General features: G+C 37.0%; 1 protein-coding gene across 1 annotated transcript in view; it reads left to right on the top strand.

Annotated features, from left to right (window-relative positions):
* The window catches only part of MOXD1 (monooxygenase DBH like 1), a 77,121-nt gene that overhangs the window by 46,302 nt on the left and 14,434 nt on the right, over positions 1–16,385 (top strand). The window contains exons 5-9 of the mRNA XM_033103165.1: positions 10,111–10,290; positions 10,574–10,676; positions 12,128–12,294; positions 13,439–13,630; positions 15,183–15,242. Of these exons, the coding sequence (XP_032959056.1) occupies positions 10,111–10,290; positions 10,574–10,676; positions 12,128–12,294; positions 13,439–13,630; positions 15,183–15,242 (702 nt within the window). The remainder of the gene's footprint in view (positions 1–10,110; positions 10,291–10,573; positions 10,677–12,127; positions 12,295–13,438; positions 13,631–15,182; positions 15,243–16,385) is intronic.

The following is a 16,385-nucleotide window of genomic DNA, read 5'->3' as shown; positions in this document are numbered from 1 at the left end:
ACACTTAAACATCCAAGAAGCGAAGTAGGTGGCTGTTGGCTTAACTCGGGATAGATAGGTAGGAGGCATGAACTAGATGATTGCTGTGAGTGGAAAGTAATGTGAGGACATTTTGCAGATGAGCAATAGGAAATAGAATGAGTCATATTGCTTTGGCGTGTTCTAAATATTCAGTGTTCTCATTAAAAAAAAAATCAGTTTTCAAACACATTATAGAACCACGTTATAGAACTCAGCTATTTGTTACTTTTGGAATTCCTTTTTAAATTTTTTTCAGAAGTCTGAATTCACAAAGTTTCTAACTTAATCCAAATTTGGGTACTCAGTTTTCATTGTTTGTCTAAAGAGGGGAAAGAAACAAATAAAGGGTGACTGGAGAAAACAATTGTTGATAATTACTATTAGCATCAAACCATTTTTATTTCAACTGAGTGTTGTTAGGGTGTGTTTCAAGCAAATCCGTTAGTCCAGAGGTTTATATGTTTGAAGAGCTGCAGCTTGTTTTTCAGCTTTGCCTTAACATTGTATTGTCTTCATCCTTAGGTTTTTCCCTTATGGTAGAAAAATGGGAACCCCAACTCTCTTTCACATCCAGGGGACAAGAGAGGACATCTCTTTTCTGTCTGCCACCATGTAAAAGTCCTGTGATTGGACCAATTTCAGTTCATCTCAAGGATGGAATCACATAGATGGGTGTAGGCCACTAAGGGAAGTGGAAATCATCCTTAGTCAAATTGCATGTCTAAGATGGTCAGGAGGGTCTTCTAGGGGAATTGATGCAACCAAAAACTCGTTCTCTGGGTTTAGCTTTTCTACTGTTCTAGCATATGACCTGTTTGACTCAGATTTATGGTTGATGCATCTTTGTTTCCTCTCTTGGTAGTGAAGAGCATGTGGTAGGTAAATTTTCTTGGGGAGGGGTGGTTAGTTGAGTGCATGCATGCACGAATGAATGAATGATGAATGACATTTCTTGAGAGAGAAAATATTCAGATCAAAATGGTAAGGAAACTTTGTATTCAGAAGTGTACATAAACACATATAAGAAGTGTCAATGTAGTTAAATTTCTTTTGGAGAAAGGAGGGAGGTCATATTTCAGAAAAAGATCTCTAAAGAAAACACGTCAGTCTTATGCATATAAATTTGAAAATCCTAAATAAATTTGCATATAAATACCTAGTTCGTATGAATATATAGTTTGCAATAAACATTTGCTCATGATAATATTTTTCATTTAAATATTTGTAATGTATATACCTTAAAATAGATTTTGAAACACTGGAACTTGTGAGGGGGTTACTCATATAGTCTTGCTTGTTATCTATGTGCACACAATGTTAAAAATGTATTAACAAACCCAGAATCCAACTTATAAGAATATTTGTATCATTCATTGAGCACCTATAAGGTGTCTGTTGTATGTGTCAGCCACATAATTCTCATGTAATCTTGTCAGTAAGCCTCATTATCACTGATTTACTGAAAAGGAAACTGAGGTAGAGAGAAGTTAAGCAACGAGGAAAGAGAGAGAGAAAGTCAGAATTATCATTTCTTTGTTGTGGTTGGATTAAGATAAATCTCTTAGCAAGTTTGATTATTTTAACAAGGGCAACCATATTACAATATATAAATGTAGCAAAGTAACTTGTACACCTTAAATTTACACAGTTTTATGTCAAATATATTTAAACAAACAAATAAATAAATAAAAGTAGTGGAGCAAGATTGAAACCCAAGAAAATGTAGTCCAAAAAGTGCTTTTCCATCATGTTATTTGTCTTAAGTTGGGTTCCCAGATGCAGTCCCTTGACACAAGGATTTATGTGTAAATGACTGATTAAGGAGAAAACATTAGGGAGGAGAGTTAGGCCAGAAAAGGGGAGAAGTGGAGCAAGGGTGTGATAGTATGATAGTTCCACTTTCAATCTAATCCTATTGTTTTAGTCTGTTCAGGCTTTTATAACTGAATAGCATAGACTGGGTTGTTTACAAACAACAGAAATTTATTTCTCACAGTTCTGGAGGCTGGAAGTCCAAGATAAAGGCACCTGCAGATTTAGTGTCAGGTGAAGACTGCTTCCTCATAGAGGGCCGTCTTCTCACTCGGTCCTCACGTGGTAGAAAGGGAGAGGGAGCTCTCTGCGGTCTTTTATAAGGACACATCCCATCCATGAGGGATCTGTCCTCATGACCTAGTCAACCTCCCGAAGTCCTCACCTTCTAATATCATCACCGTGGGGGTAAGGATTTCAATATTCAGTTTTGTGGGAACACAAATATTCAGTCTATAGCACCCATGGAGGATATAAAATATGTGTTTAGGGTTTTTCTCATCTGATGCAAGATTGCTGGACATTCATCCTCCTTTACCTTTCACCCTCCTCAGAGGAATAACATTTTCTGGCTCTGTACAAAGTGAGCCCAAGGTCAGTCCTCTGAGGAAAGTCACAGGTGCCAGTGATTAGAAATCAGGCACCCAGAACTGGGGTGATGGGTACACAGAAAAGAAAGGGACCTGAAGTGATCTTGGTGGAGCACTGTCCCATCTACCACCCTGTTGATAAAGATACGAGTGTATCAACATGGTTGTTAGGAGCGCGGACTCCTGAGCCAGTGCAATCCGAGGTCAAATCTGGGCTCGGACACTTGGGCAAGTTTCCTAAATTAATGTGTGTTGCATTTTCTGCTTCTATAAAATGTGTGAACATTCTATTACCTAAGCTCAAAATAAGGTTGTTTTGAGATAAATATATATGTATATATTCATGTGGTCTATATATAGACTAGAGCCTCAGAGCATGATGGAAAGTAAGAGCTAATGTGATGTGACTTGCTCAAGGTCTTGTTACAAAGCTGGTTGGTAGCACAGCCAAGAAGTGAACTTGGTCTCACCAACCACCAGGTCGTTCCACTACTCCTTGCTGGCAAAATAGATGTTAATTTAAAATTTCTTCGAGTAGCTAGGTGATCTCTAGTTTACTGAATATCTCATTTAATTGGAAATTTATATATATAGTTATATATATATAGTTATATATATATATATACATATATATATATATATATATAGTTCTAGAAGCTACCTTAGAGTTCATGAATAATCTATTAAGAATTCAAAGAACAATATATATACTAAGCATGCTGTATATATATATTATAAACTTTCTTAAATGTAATTTTCTGTTTTGTTTTGTTTGTGTTTATATTCTTGAAGTGTTTGGCAAAAGAACCTAATTAATTCACATTTTGAAATAAATGACTGTAAATCATAATGTTTTACTTTTTTCAAGGGTACTTGCATATTCATCACGTAAAACAGCTTTAATACTAAGTATCTTTGTGGAATTTCAGGAACAAGTAAGCAAAGGACAAAGACTTTGTGTGTGTTATAGTGAGTGATTTTTTTCCTTTTCAAGGGCACTTATTGAAGTAACTTTTATTAACTTACCCAGATCCAATTAAGATGAAGAATTAAACAAAAGCAAAGTAGTTTTATGTGGCAAGTTTCCTAAGAGGGAAAAAATTTCAAATAACACATACATAAACGCACGTTCATATTGATGAATTGATTATATAGTTACTCATGTTTGATTATTAATCAAGACTCTTGGATGCAAATAACAGAAACCCAACTTGAACTAGCTTAGTAAATAGAAACCAATGTATTGACTCATAAAATAAGAGGAAAGGTCGACTAAATAAGCCACAGAGTGGCAGAAATGCAGCTGGTTTCAGGAACAACTTAAGTTAGATACGCAAATCCTGCCAGGACTGTTGTCTTGTCTTTGGAATTTTTCTTCCACAATCACCTCCAGCTTCTAGAGGGTAATGGATTTTCCCCCCATATTTTGAAAATCCCCAGAAAGGATTAATGTGTCGGGCACCCATCCCTGAACTGGTCAGTAGTGGCTGGCAGGGCCTGCTCGTGCTTGAAGATGGTAGTTCCCATGAGAATAAGGATTGCAGTAGGGGTGAATTATTTCCCAGCAGTCTCCTCTCCCTCGCTTCCCTCTTCTTCGTTCCTTTTCTTCATTTCTGTCCCACTTGACCAGCACTTGCCGCGTTTTAGCTGCCAAGTCCCTTCAAGCTGTGGCCCACTGACACCACATCAGTAAGTCAGGTTTTGCTTTGCACTCTGACCTTTTTCACAGTGGCTTGCCTGGGGGACAGTGATGGCATTCTCTTGCTCACCTTGATTACCTCTTCTGAGTTGGGTATATGATCATGCAGGAAAAGCTCTGCCCATGAAGGATGAGGCTAAGGAGGGAAGAGGGAGAGCAAGCGGCAGATACTCATCTCCTGCCACTGTCACGTGAGCGTGTCAGCGTGATTTTATAGCCACCTATGTACATTGCTAGGGCTGGCGGAAGTGTCCTCCTAGGCAGCATTATGAGCCAGCTGCCCTTTGCATAACCTTTGCTTCCTGGCTTTTACAGGGATATTCACTGTGCCTCGGGTGAATATATAAAGCAGGGTGCCAGGAACAAGAACAGGCAAGAAGAGAAGTGGTGGGAATGTACAGAATTTCCAGCTCATTACAGATTCCACCCATCACCTCGCCTTTTGTTTTACTTGTTAATTTATTGACTTGCAAGCTGTTTGTGGAGAGCTGTGTTCCGCTCATGTTTCAACAAGCAACATTTTCAATGGGTAGACTTGGAAGAATAAGTGTAGGGAAGTTACTCAGAAGAGCTCTAACAGCCGCCTGTTTTTCTCATACTGAGCTCAGTACACTTAGGCAAGTCAAGAAGGGATTTCCCCCCTTTTTGTCACCCCCAAAATAAAAACTAAAACAAGATACACAAGTATTTAGTTAAGAACAATGGAACCTCATTAATCTCAAACATGTTAAGGGGAAACATGTATATTGGTGATGAGTTCATTCACAAACAAATGTAGGGACTATTACCTAGGTATAGAATGTACAGATCGGCAAATTGTTAGTTTATGATAAAAACAAAAACAAAAACAAAAACCTGAGGGTGAGGGATGTGTTAGCTTTCTAGGGTACCATAAGTGACCACAAGCTGGGTAGCTTGAAACAACAGAATTTTATTCTCTCACAGTTTTGGAGGCCAAAAAAAAGTCCAAAATCTAGGTGTCAGCAGGACCATGCTCCTTCAGAAGGCTTTAGGAAACAATGCTTCCTGGCTCTTCCAGCTGCTGGTAGTTTCTGGCTTTTCTTGGCTTGTGGCAGCTTGACTCCAACATCAGCTTCCGTCTTCACATGGCCATCTCCTCCTATTTGTCTGAATCCGAGTCTCCCTCTCCTTTCTCTTCTATAAAGACACTAGTCATTGGATTTAGGACCTACCCTAAGACAGTGTGACCTCATCTTAACTAGTTACATCTGCAAATGACCCTATTTCCAAATAAGGTCACATTCTGAGGTTCTGGGTGGATGTGAATTTTGGGGGAATATTGTTCAACCCAGTACAGGGAAATTAAGCAAAAATCGTTTCTTTCAGCAAGTGTTATTGTTTAGGTAATTGGTGTTTGAAGGATGCAAAAGAATGTGGATTCTTAAGTTTACCAATGCTCACTGGCGTTCAGGAGAAGTCCTTTTGAACTGAATCTGTTTCACCGTAGATTTTGGTGAAAGGAGACCAGGAGGCCGGCACAGTTTTCTCAAGGACCCTCTAGCTCCAATCACAGAAAGACAACATGCATTTCCCCTAAGGCTTTCTTACCTCTGGTTCTGAAATCGTGCTTTGGTTCTAAGTTCTAAGGATTTTTGAGACACTTAGAAGTGTTTTCTGTCTCATCCCTGTCATACTCTATCCCAACTAAAATAAGGTGAACACCAAGTGGGATTCTTTGGATTATTTCATTACTTTGTATAATTGTTATATACTTTTAGAAACTGAATATGTAGAATAAATTGCTAACGTTTAAGATTTTTCAATCATTTAGTCCTTTGCATTAAGTTCTACCCCCAACTGCCCTATGCCCAACTGCCAAATACAGCTCGAGTGGATAGACATTTGATCCTCTCTCATCAAAATAATTGAGTCATTTCCTGAGAGCTGATTAGAAAGTATGCACAGATTCTCAAAGGTTTGCAATGGAAGCAAAGTGCTGCCAAGCCATCCTTGCCTGGTGTCTATTACATATGAAGATGGGTGTGCAGGACTCTCATCTGTTCTGGGTCTGTAAATCCCGCCTATGTATATGAACACAGTGATCAATAACACAGTTCAATATGTCATCAGATATTTGTGTCATTTCCAGCCACTTCCATATGCACTACTTTATATGCCTTTTATTTATTTCTTCTGCAATCATATAGCCAGCCTAAAACAAAAATTAAATTAAATAAATGTTCATTATAGTCTCAGGATACCAATCTATTTATATTTGTATACTTTATGCTGCCATACCTTCTTTGACGATTTCCATAAGTTTAATACTTTTTTTGAACTGAGGCAAATTTTGGCATTCCCATTTTGATTGTGATAATAATATAACATCTGTGAAGTAACCAAAATAGGGCATCCATACCGTGTTTCCCCGAAAATAAAACCTAACTGGAAAATAAGCCGTAGCATGATTTTTCAGGATGCTCGTAATATAAAATAAGCCCTAATGCGTCTTTTGGAGCAAAAATTAATATAAGACCCGGTCTTATTTTCAAGGAAATACAGTAGGGCTTATTTTACATTACAAGCATCCTGAAAAATCATGCTAGGGATTATTTTCTGGTTAGGTCTTATTTTTGGGGAAACACGGTATTAAGTGCTGCTCTTTATAGCACTGATTCATTACAGCCTTATTTGTCTCAGAAATATTTTAATACAAAAGTGTATAACTTCACCATTGTTTTAAACAACACAATGATGCAAAAGGAGAAGTCTGTTTTCCCATATGCCGGAAAAAGTAGTGTTTAACACTTGCTTACAGCCAACGAGTAGGATGTACCATGGAGCACATGTGTGCCTCACTTTCCTTCCTCAGACGTTGTTCTCTAATCTCTGCCACAGCCTTACTTGGGCTAAAGGAGAATATTACAGTTGGGTATAAAACACAAGTGCTATGACTGCTTCAAATGTTTGTGGAACTGGTTGAGGAAGCAGAAGATAATGAGCAGCTGTCATTTGGAAATTGGTAGCAATGCACTGGCATCCCTCAGCTCTGTAAGCAGCAGGAAGCTTTGTGGGAATTTTTATCCCGTGGGGCACCGTGAGCCAATGGCTTTGACACACTCTGATTAAAGTGCTCCCATTCTGTGGAACTTGTACCCTGCACTAAACTGGTTATGCCCACCCACAGAAACACCCTTGGTGTCTCACTTAATTATTCCAATGGTCACCTTAAAATTCCTTCTCCAGACATTCTCCTATTTTTCAGCAGTTTGATAGCCCATATTTTTTTTCTTCCACATTAGTGGCCCCTTAATTCAGTAGTTATCCTTACCTATAATTCTCAGGCACTTTCCTTCTTTGTCCTTTTCATCTCTCACACTTTCTATTTTGCCAAGGAATGGCTTCTTTCAAGTTTTCTTATTTTCTCCTCTGTTCAGTGTCTAGGTTTATGTGAAGAAAGTTTCCTTGTTGTCTTATGAACATATTTTTTCTTAGGAAATTTTCTAGGCTATACCCTCAATTTGTAATCTGTAAGTAAGATTACAATTTAATTTTCCTTGAAGCTTTCACCAGGTTTCTTTCCTTATTATTTGCCCTCCTTGGAAAAGTACACATTGAAAAGCCATGGATCTGTCTCCTCTCCCTATGGGTCAAAGAGGGCAAGAGACCCCCATTCCACCCACCAGGCATAAAGCTCCCAGTTTGGCATTGCTGCTTTGATGGCATTGTTGTGTGGTGATTCTTATAAGTGGCTCCAGAAACACCTTCTGGCATTAGCTCCATGGTGTCATCACCCTTCTTGCTGTCATCTGTCAACTGCTCACCTTATTGAAGCCTTTCATGCTCTCTGTCACTGGCAGTAACATCCAGGGTCCTTGGTGCGTCTCCAACATGTCTTCCTGTAATAATGCACTGCAGTAAAGGGTACTGACTTTGGGGTCAGACCAGCCTGATTTGTTGTAAATATTAAATGAACTACGTCATGACTAATACAGTGGCTGGCAGAGAGTAAGTGGTGAAGAAAAGGCAGAAATTACTGTTATTATTCCTAGAATGTATTGGTAGTTTAGAAGCTTGGTGTTAGTTTCAGTTCTTTTATGAAATTTATTTGAAATTTCTTAATGGCAGGAACCACTCAGGCTCACATCTGCACATGTACACTCAGGTTTCTCTTGCTATGCCTCAATGAAGGCCACTAACTTCTCTAGCTTCCTTGGCAACAGCCAACTGTTATTTGCCCTAACAGCTCCTTTTCAGGGCCTACCTTGTAGAGCTCAGCGTAACCAAAAGGTTCTGCCTGAACTTATAAGGCACTTAGCAAAAAATCTCACATGTGCCTACATGTTTTACTGTGGACATATTAGCAGTACCCTATCCCCCTGGGAATACTGAGGTACCCAAATAAATCAAGTCTGACAAGAAAGCTCAAACTAGATGTGGAAACTAAAATCTAATAGAAATCCTGGGTTATCCTTTTGTGTAATCTTTGTATGTTATGCAACCATGCTTGAATAATAACATTTATTTCCAAGATAAAATAGAAAATAGTTTCTGCCTTCAAGGAGCACAATGTTTCAGAGACAAGTACAGACAAGGCCATGTACAATGTCATTTATGTGAATGTGATGTTAAAAATGTACATATGGTACATAAGGCATGACTCACTGCACAACACGAAATAAAGCTGGAGTTAAAAACCTGAACCCCTGACTACCTATTCAACTCTCTACCTACTACGTACCATTGCCCAATTTTGCTGCTTAAATTTTCCTATTTAAAAAAAGAAAAAAGAAAAATTATATAGAAAATCAAAATGGAAAGCCTTGGGAGAAAATAGCTGAAAATACTTCATCTTTATGTGCTTATGTGAATCAGAGAACAAACAAGCGTTTCAAAATGCATTACCTGCATTTGAGTAGTTAGGGCTAAAAGCGGAAGTGTGGATGAGCTCTAAGACAGCTAGCTACTTGGAAACTCTTGGAAATTTAGAGACACGCCAGGGCTTCTTTGACAGATGAACAGAAAATTCAAAGAACAGTTTAATGATGGCAACACCTATAGCCCAACTGGGCTAAGTATAGGGCTCGTGCATTTCCTCTGGATATGAGGTTCTTTGGGATGTTAGGATGTGCTCAGTTCATTCTGAGTTCCTGGTTTGAAGTGGGCAAGTGTTATGAAGGGAACTTACGGAAAGGCCAACGGAAGAACCGTGCTTTCAATATTAGAACTACCTTCACCACTTATTCTATTTTCACTTGTTTCTACTTTCCCTCTCCTATGAACGATGTCATAGGAGCACATCTCTGCAATTTTTTTTCTCTACCAAATTCTAATAGGGAAATTCTTACTAGAATTTGATTTTAATTACTAAGATAAAAATATTCCTTATTGAGCCCTATTTTGTGCCCAGCACAATGCTCAACATAAGATAGAAAATAGGTCGATAGACAGATAAATAATAAATGGATAGATGATAGATAGGTAGGTGATAGATAGATAGATAGGTCTTAGACAGAGAGGTGAATGAGACATCATCTGTCATTTCCAGTAGGGATTAGAAAGTCTAACATTTTGAAGTGGAAGAGTGAGAGGCTGAGGGAGTTAGGCCTATGGCCTTAAATGTTTTTTTCTACGTTTAAAAAAAAAAAAAAAAAAAGGAGGGAAGGGGAACAAGGAAAGGGAAAAGTGAAGCCTGGAAGAGAGCAAGCAAGTTTTGAAACAGCTGGTGTGCAGAATGATAGATATGACAAAAATGAGTTAAAAATACAAACCACGTATTAGTAAAGTCCTGTGATTCTTGAGAAAATGGTTATCTCATCTGTGTTGTTGCCATCGTTGTGCGTGCTAATCGTCATCATCGTCGTCATCATCTCCAGAACAAATTATACTCGAACCACATAACCTTTGCATAATTGAGAAAACTATTCCTTTGAGAAACTGATAATCGTTTATGTTAGTTTCATTTTTCTGGTGGGGTGTTATAGGCTGATTTACTTTATCACATCCTTCTTATTTGTACTTGTTTAGGTTGAGCCAGTGATACAGAGAGGCCACGAGAGTCTGGTCCATCACATCCTGCTCTATCAGTGCAGCAGCAATTTTAACGACAGCGTTTTGGACTATGGCCACGAGTGCTACCACCCTAACATGCCCGACGCGTTCCTCACCTGCGAGACCGTTATTTTTGCCTGGGCCATTGGTGGAGAGGTGGGGCTAACGATTACTGAGATGTCACAATTAACTGGTCATGTTTTTTCTCTATGATTCTAATACTTATAAGTAGAGCTCTATACACTATTTTTGATATGAAGATGGCTTATTTTTCTTTCCACAGGAAGTTCTTTCTTCCTTAAGCCATTTTATTTTATCAACTCTAGATTAATGGACTTCCAGAATATTGAAATATCTTTGAGAATGATTGGACTTTGAGTGGAGCAGAGCTTTCAAGGTCTTTCGTAGGACACTGCCTCATACAAATTTCCTTATTTAGGGTTTTTCCTACCCACCTCATGTTGGACTATCCCTCGGCACTCCGTTAGATCCTCATTATGTGCTCCTAGAAGTCCATTATGACAATCCAACTTATGAGGAAGGTGAGTTTATTCTGCATATATTCTACCTATGATTTTTAAATCGTTTTATAACTTCTGTCTTACAGTTGAAATAAAATAGCATCCAATGTTAGAAAAAATTAACCTACACGTTTGTGATCTAAATTAGGATATTTTTAGAGTAAAAAAGGATACTACAAATAATTACACTGGGACAAGTGTCATTCACCAGTGCTGAATTAGACAAATGGACCTTGAGGTCACTAATCTTAAAGCATATACAGACTATTTATCAGGAAGTCGAAGAATAGACTTTTTCCCTTTGTGATATAAATTAGTCCCAAGTACATGGTGCTTAGGAAATGATTTTTTTCTAACTATATTTATGAAAAATGATTATTTATCACACTAGAAAACATTAAATATTTTGTTGTGTGATAAGCAACCGTAAATATACTCAAGAGATACTTATGCAGTGACACTGGGTAATATGGTTAATGAGGAGGGTATTTACACTGGATTTCCGATTTACTTATGTAATATTCAAAACCCCACATTGAAAGATTCAGTATGAAATTATCAACAGAAGCAACTCAAAGTTATTATTTTACATTGATTCATGCAATTATTCAGCAAATACTGAATGCCAACTATGAGCTGGGTCTGTGCTTAACGATATAATATTTGTGAAAAACAGGCACTTTGTGCCCTCATAAAAATTATAGTGTAGTGGGAAAGAGAAACAATAAAATAATCACACCAATTAATATAAAATTATATACATGCTAATTGATCCAAAGGTCAATTTGGTAGTCATCGGTAGGTAAGTCACCACTGCAGAAAAGAGTCAATTTTAATTTCAAAGTTAGTGGAGCAGATTTATGAAGTTTTGGAGTCATGCTTTCCTCCTTATAAAAATGTCATAAGGAATGTATCTTATTCATCCATCGTCTCACAATGCCTATTGTAGTGCTTTTCAGATACTAGATTCTTAATAATTGTTGATTAAATAATTCTTGAACAGTTGAAAGAATGGTAACAGACAATAATGAAATTTAACTATTAGTAGTTTTCTACATCTGCAGATGGTGTCTAGACCAAGGGGGTTTTACCTCTATGTAAATGTCACTGAACTTCACCTCAAAACAATATAAAAGAAAGCTTTTATTGAATTCACTATATTCTAGTGAATGGCTTTAGGATTTTCATTCTGTCTTCATGTTAGATAATTGTGGTATATATCAGCTAGACAACACAAACATTTTTCCCCTGGTATGCTGTGTGAGTCGAAAATGGCTGCAGAAAATATGGCGACTTGTCTTTTAATTCTCATTTGTGACGCTGAATGTTGTCTTCCATTAATGCTTGCTTGTTTGTAGTCCTTTCTCTTGTGATATTTTAAGGAAAGTTAATGAACCCATTTTAACTGAATGTAGGGAATTTTTTTTTCTTAAGAATACAAACTCACTTTTAATAATATGCTCTTGTTTCAGGCTTAATAGATAATTCCGGACTGAGGTTATTTCATACGACAGACATAAGGAAATTCGATGCCGGGGTGATCGAGGCTGGCCTCTGGGTGAGCCTCTTCCATACCATCCCTCCAGGCATGCCTGACTTCCGGTCAGAAGGTCACTGCACTCTGGAATGCCTGGAAGAGGTACACTGCGTCTCAATCTGCATGCTGTTCTTTATAGATTAATCAATGCTCTTAGAAAACTGTGTTTTTCTAACCACATTTTTTTTTTAATTTCATGTGTATTTAGTATGAATTACTTTTCTTGTTGTCACACTGTAAAACCATCATTTAAAATTTTAGCAAGCCCTTTGGCTTTTAAATCTTGAAGGCTACAGATGTAGAATTCTGAAGGCAAGAATAACTTCCAGCGTGTTTCCCTTCCTAGTCCTACCTCCTTTGTTTCATATCGGACACTTTATCTTTTACAATTTCTACCTTTGTTTGTGTAGGTTTCCTTTCTCAACTTTCCTTTCATCTCTATTATAGTTTTTTCTTCATTATTCATTTTTAATTTTTTCTCGTTTTCTCCACTTAATTTCTTTCCCTTCTTTAACCAAAGAGCAGGAATAACTAATGTCAAAATACAGATTGAGTAAAAGGAAACCATATGTAAGTATTTAACAATGGCTGCTTCCATTTACAGTTATTTTCTCTTGAATGAAAGTATTTCAACATGGATCATATTCTTTATGAATTAAGAGACGGCGTGGTTGTAGGCAGTATCATATTCTTTATGAATTAGGAGATTGGTGTGGTTGTAGATAGTATGGTAGGCTGGTGAACTGGAAAGATTATGCTCTCTGAATTATGTAGACCACGATTCAAATTGCCATGATTTATTTACGAGCTGTAGGACCATGGCCAATTCACTTAATTCCACTTTCCCACTTGGTTTTTTTTTTAATCTGGAAAAGTGGAAATAATTCATTCTTTAAAGTGTTTCAATTTGCAGATTACTAACACACTGGAATCTTTTTGCCAGGAGCTTTGACTGCTTCTTTACCCCCTAAAAGAAGGAAAAAGAAAGATAACATTTAGGAATGGTCTGGTAGGTCCTTGGTCATCATTAGTTCCCTTTCTTTTCTCCAGCAAATGTTGCTTCACAAACAAAATATGCTAGGAATAAGTCATGAAAAATCCAAATTCAAAATGTTTGGTGGCTCATGCATTCACTTAAATTGCTTTCACTTTTCTTCTCAACTGTCCCTTCAAGTCTCTTTGAATGTGAATTGTCTGAACATGCACTTATGTGGGCTCAGTGAGTCTTCCACTTTGTCCCCTGCAGGCTCTGGAAGCTGAAAAGCCAAGTGGAATCCATGTGTTCGCTGTTCTCCTCCATGCTCACCTGGCTGGCAGAGGCATCAGGCTACGCCATTTTCGCAAAGGGGAGGAAATGAGATTGCTTGCTTATGATGACGATTTTGATTTCAATTTCCAGGAGTTTCAATATCTAAAGGAAGAACAAACAATCTTACCAGTATGCATGTTTTGTTGTTTTTCACTGAATGTTATGAAAGTCATGAGACATACATCTGCTGAGAATTAGCAAAGTTTCTAGTGGTGAAATGAATTGCTCATCACGAGTATTCTGGTCTTCCTATTCTTGAAGCCACCCACCATGGGTGTTGCACAACCCAGATGGAATGTATTTGATCTGTTTTCCAAAATCAAAACTCATTTTTCTTCTTATTCCCAGGGGCACTTCAAGTTGTTAATTTAAAGAAAATAAAAATCGGGTTCTGAGCACTATTATTGCTCTTTTCTTACTTGACTCCCCAGTTAACAACCTTTTGGCTGCAATTATGGTAATGGTAAAAGCAGAGGTTTCCTTATACCATGGGATATTTTTTTGAAAGTTTCATTTCAGTTAAATGGATATAAAGATAATTCTTTCATTTGACAAAGGTATTTGAACATAGTTAATTACACTGTGCTATGTAATCCACTTACAATACTTGGGGTCATGGTGGAAGGACTTGGAAGAGAATCTCATGCCTCACAATAACGAAGGCTTGAAAAATTGTTTTTTTTATGATGCTTCACTTTGTCAAATTTTTTAGCCAATGACCATCAAGGTCAATAGTCATACAATTTCATACCCTTATTTCATTCTTAAATGTCCAATTCTTATGTTATTTATGAAATGAGAATGACAGCAATATCTTTACATGCAAAAATTCCTTGATACGCCCTGAGAATAGGAAAATGAAGTTTGAGAAGCATTGATCTTTTTGAGATTCTCTACTCTCTTTTATTGTGTTGTCTTGTCTGTGGACTTTCCAACCAGTTTTATTGTGTTATTTCAGAGTTCCCCACCTGGTGTGCTGTGAGTAGGGTATACGTTTGTTGCGATACTGATTCCTGGGCCCTCTGCGTAGGGGGGTGGGAGGGCAAATCTGAAGACTAGCACCTAGAGGTAGCTGTGTCTGGTCCATGAATAGCCTGTCCACTTATCTGAGCGGAAACCCATACAAAATTATTTTCTATGTGTTGTGAATTGTCCAAAAGGTAGGTAAACACTGGAACAATAAATTATTATCAATTTGCCTCATAATTCTAATGTAAGGAAATAAAGACGTGACTAAAGAGCTATAGAGAAAATAAGGTAAATAACGAAATAATCACAATAACTAGTTATCTATGGCTAACATTTCTGAAGTGTCTCATCTCTACTAAGGATTAAATATGTGTTTTGTGATTTAATGCCTTCACAACAGCTGTGCAAAATAAGTGCTATTTTTATCATTATTTTTCAGAGGAATAAATTGTGCCCAGAATGTTCATTTCCTTATCTAAGGTCATGCATTACAACATGGTGGACTCTAGCCTAGACACAGAGAATCTTAGTTGTTTGTTTGCTGGCTTATTGTACTAGCAATCCTAGAATTTAATAGGTCAAGGGTCTTCTCCTGAATCAAATTACTTAATGCATCCCTTCATATAGCAAATTAAACTGTTGGCCTACAAGTGTATTAGATAAATAAAACAGCATAAAACTCCAATCTGAATCTCTTACTTTTATGTTTTAGGGAGATAATCTAATTACTGAGTGTCGCTACAACACAAAAGATAGAGCCCGGATGACTTGGGTAAGAAAATTTTTATTATTCTTAAAGTTCATTTGTGGAGAGAGAGGAATGAACTTTGATTTTAGAAGAAAAAAACTAAAAAGCATCTTCACTGGGAAGCAAAATTCCTGAGTGTATTGAACATGAAACATCATAAAAGTCAAATCAGAGCAGTTGTAGCATTTTATCAGATTAACTAATGACACTATGTTAATATTTTAGTTTTTCCTCATCAAATATTATTAATAAAATAACTGTGGTCACTAGAGACCATTTACATTCTGGACTTAGATGAATCAACTTCAAAAGGAAGAATGGATTACATGACCTTAGAGCCTTCTGACCCAAAGAGAAATCTCATCCCAACAGATTTACTGGGGAGTTCTGCCAAACATCCAAGAAACAGATCATTCATGCCTTACTTATATCTTCCAGGGAACACATTTCCCACCAACTGATTTTATGAAGTTAACATAATCTCAATATTAGAATTTGATAATGGTAGTATGAGAGAGGTCAACAATATGCACTTGATGGAAATATCTTTGACAAAGTATTGACAAACCAAATCCTGCATCATATAAACATGTAATGTTAGGATCAATTTGGGTTTAGCTAACAATGGCAAATTGGTTTAAATTAGAAAATATATTAATACTATGCTTCAGTCAAGAGATTGAAGGAAAAGGGTATATGATCAACTCAATTGGGGCAGAAAAAGCATTCATAAAATTTATGTCAGTCATTGTCATAGAAGAAGGGCGTTTAGCAAACCAGGAATAGGAGAGAATTGTCTTAACCAGATAAAAATTGGCTCTGAAAAATTTATAGCAAATATCAAACTAAATGAAGTATTAGAAGTAGTCCTTAAAAATCAGGAAGAAGAATAGGATATTTATTATCACTATTTCTATTCAACATTGTACTGGAAAAAAAAATGAGGATCAGAAAAGAAGCAAAGAGGCAAAACACATTGGTAAGAGATACTGTGTTCATGGGTAGAAAGACTCAGTAAAATAAAAATAATTCTATTTAGATTGGTCTATAAATTTGATGTAATTCCAGTAAAAAATTCAGAGAGCTTTTATGATTTGGGATTCTGGTATCCTAATTAAGAAATCTTCGCATAGCTGCAAAGATTTTCTCCTATGTTTTTTATTTTAT

This window comes from Rhinolophus ferrumequinum, chromosome 3 (assembly GCF_004115265.2).
Source record: "Rhinolophus ferrumequinum isolate MPI-CBG mRhiFer1 chromosome 3, mRhiFer1_v1.p, whole genome shotgun sequence".
NCBI lineage: Eukaryota > Metazoa > Chordata > Mammalia > Chiroptera > Rhinolophidae > Rhinolophus > Rhinolophus ferrumequinum.
Note: the sequence above shows the minus strand (reverse complement) of the source record. Positions and strands in the feature narration are given on the sequence as shown.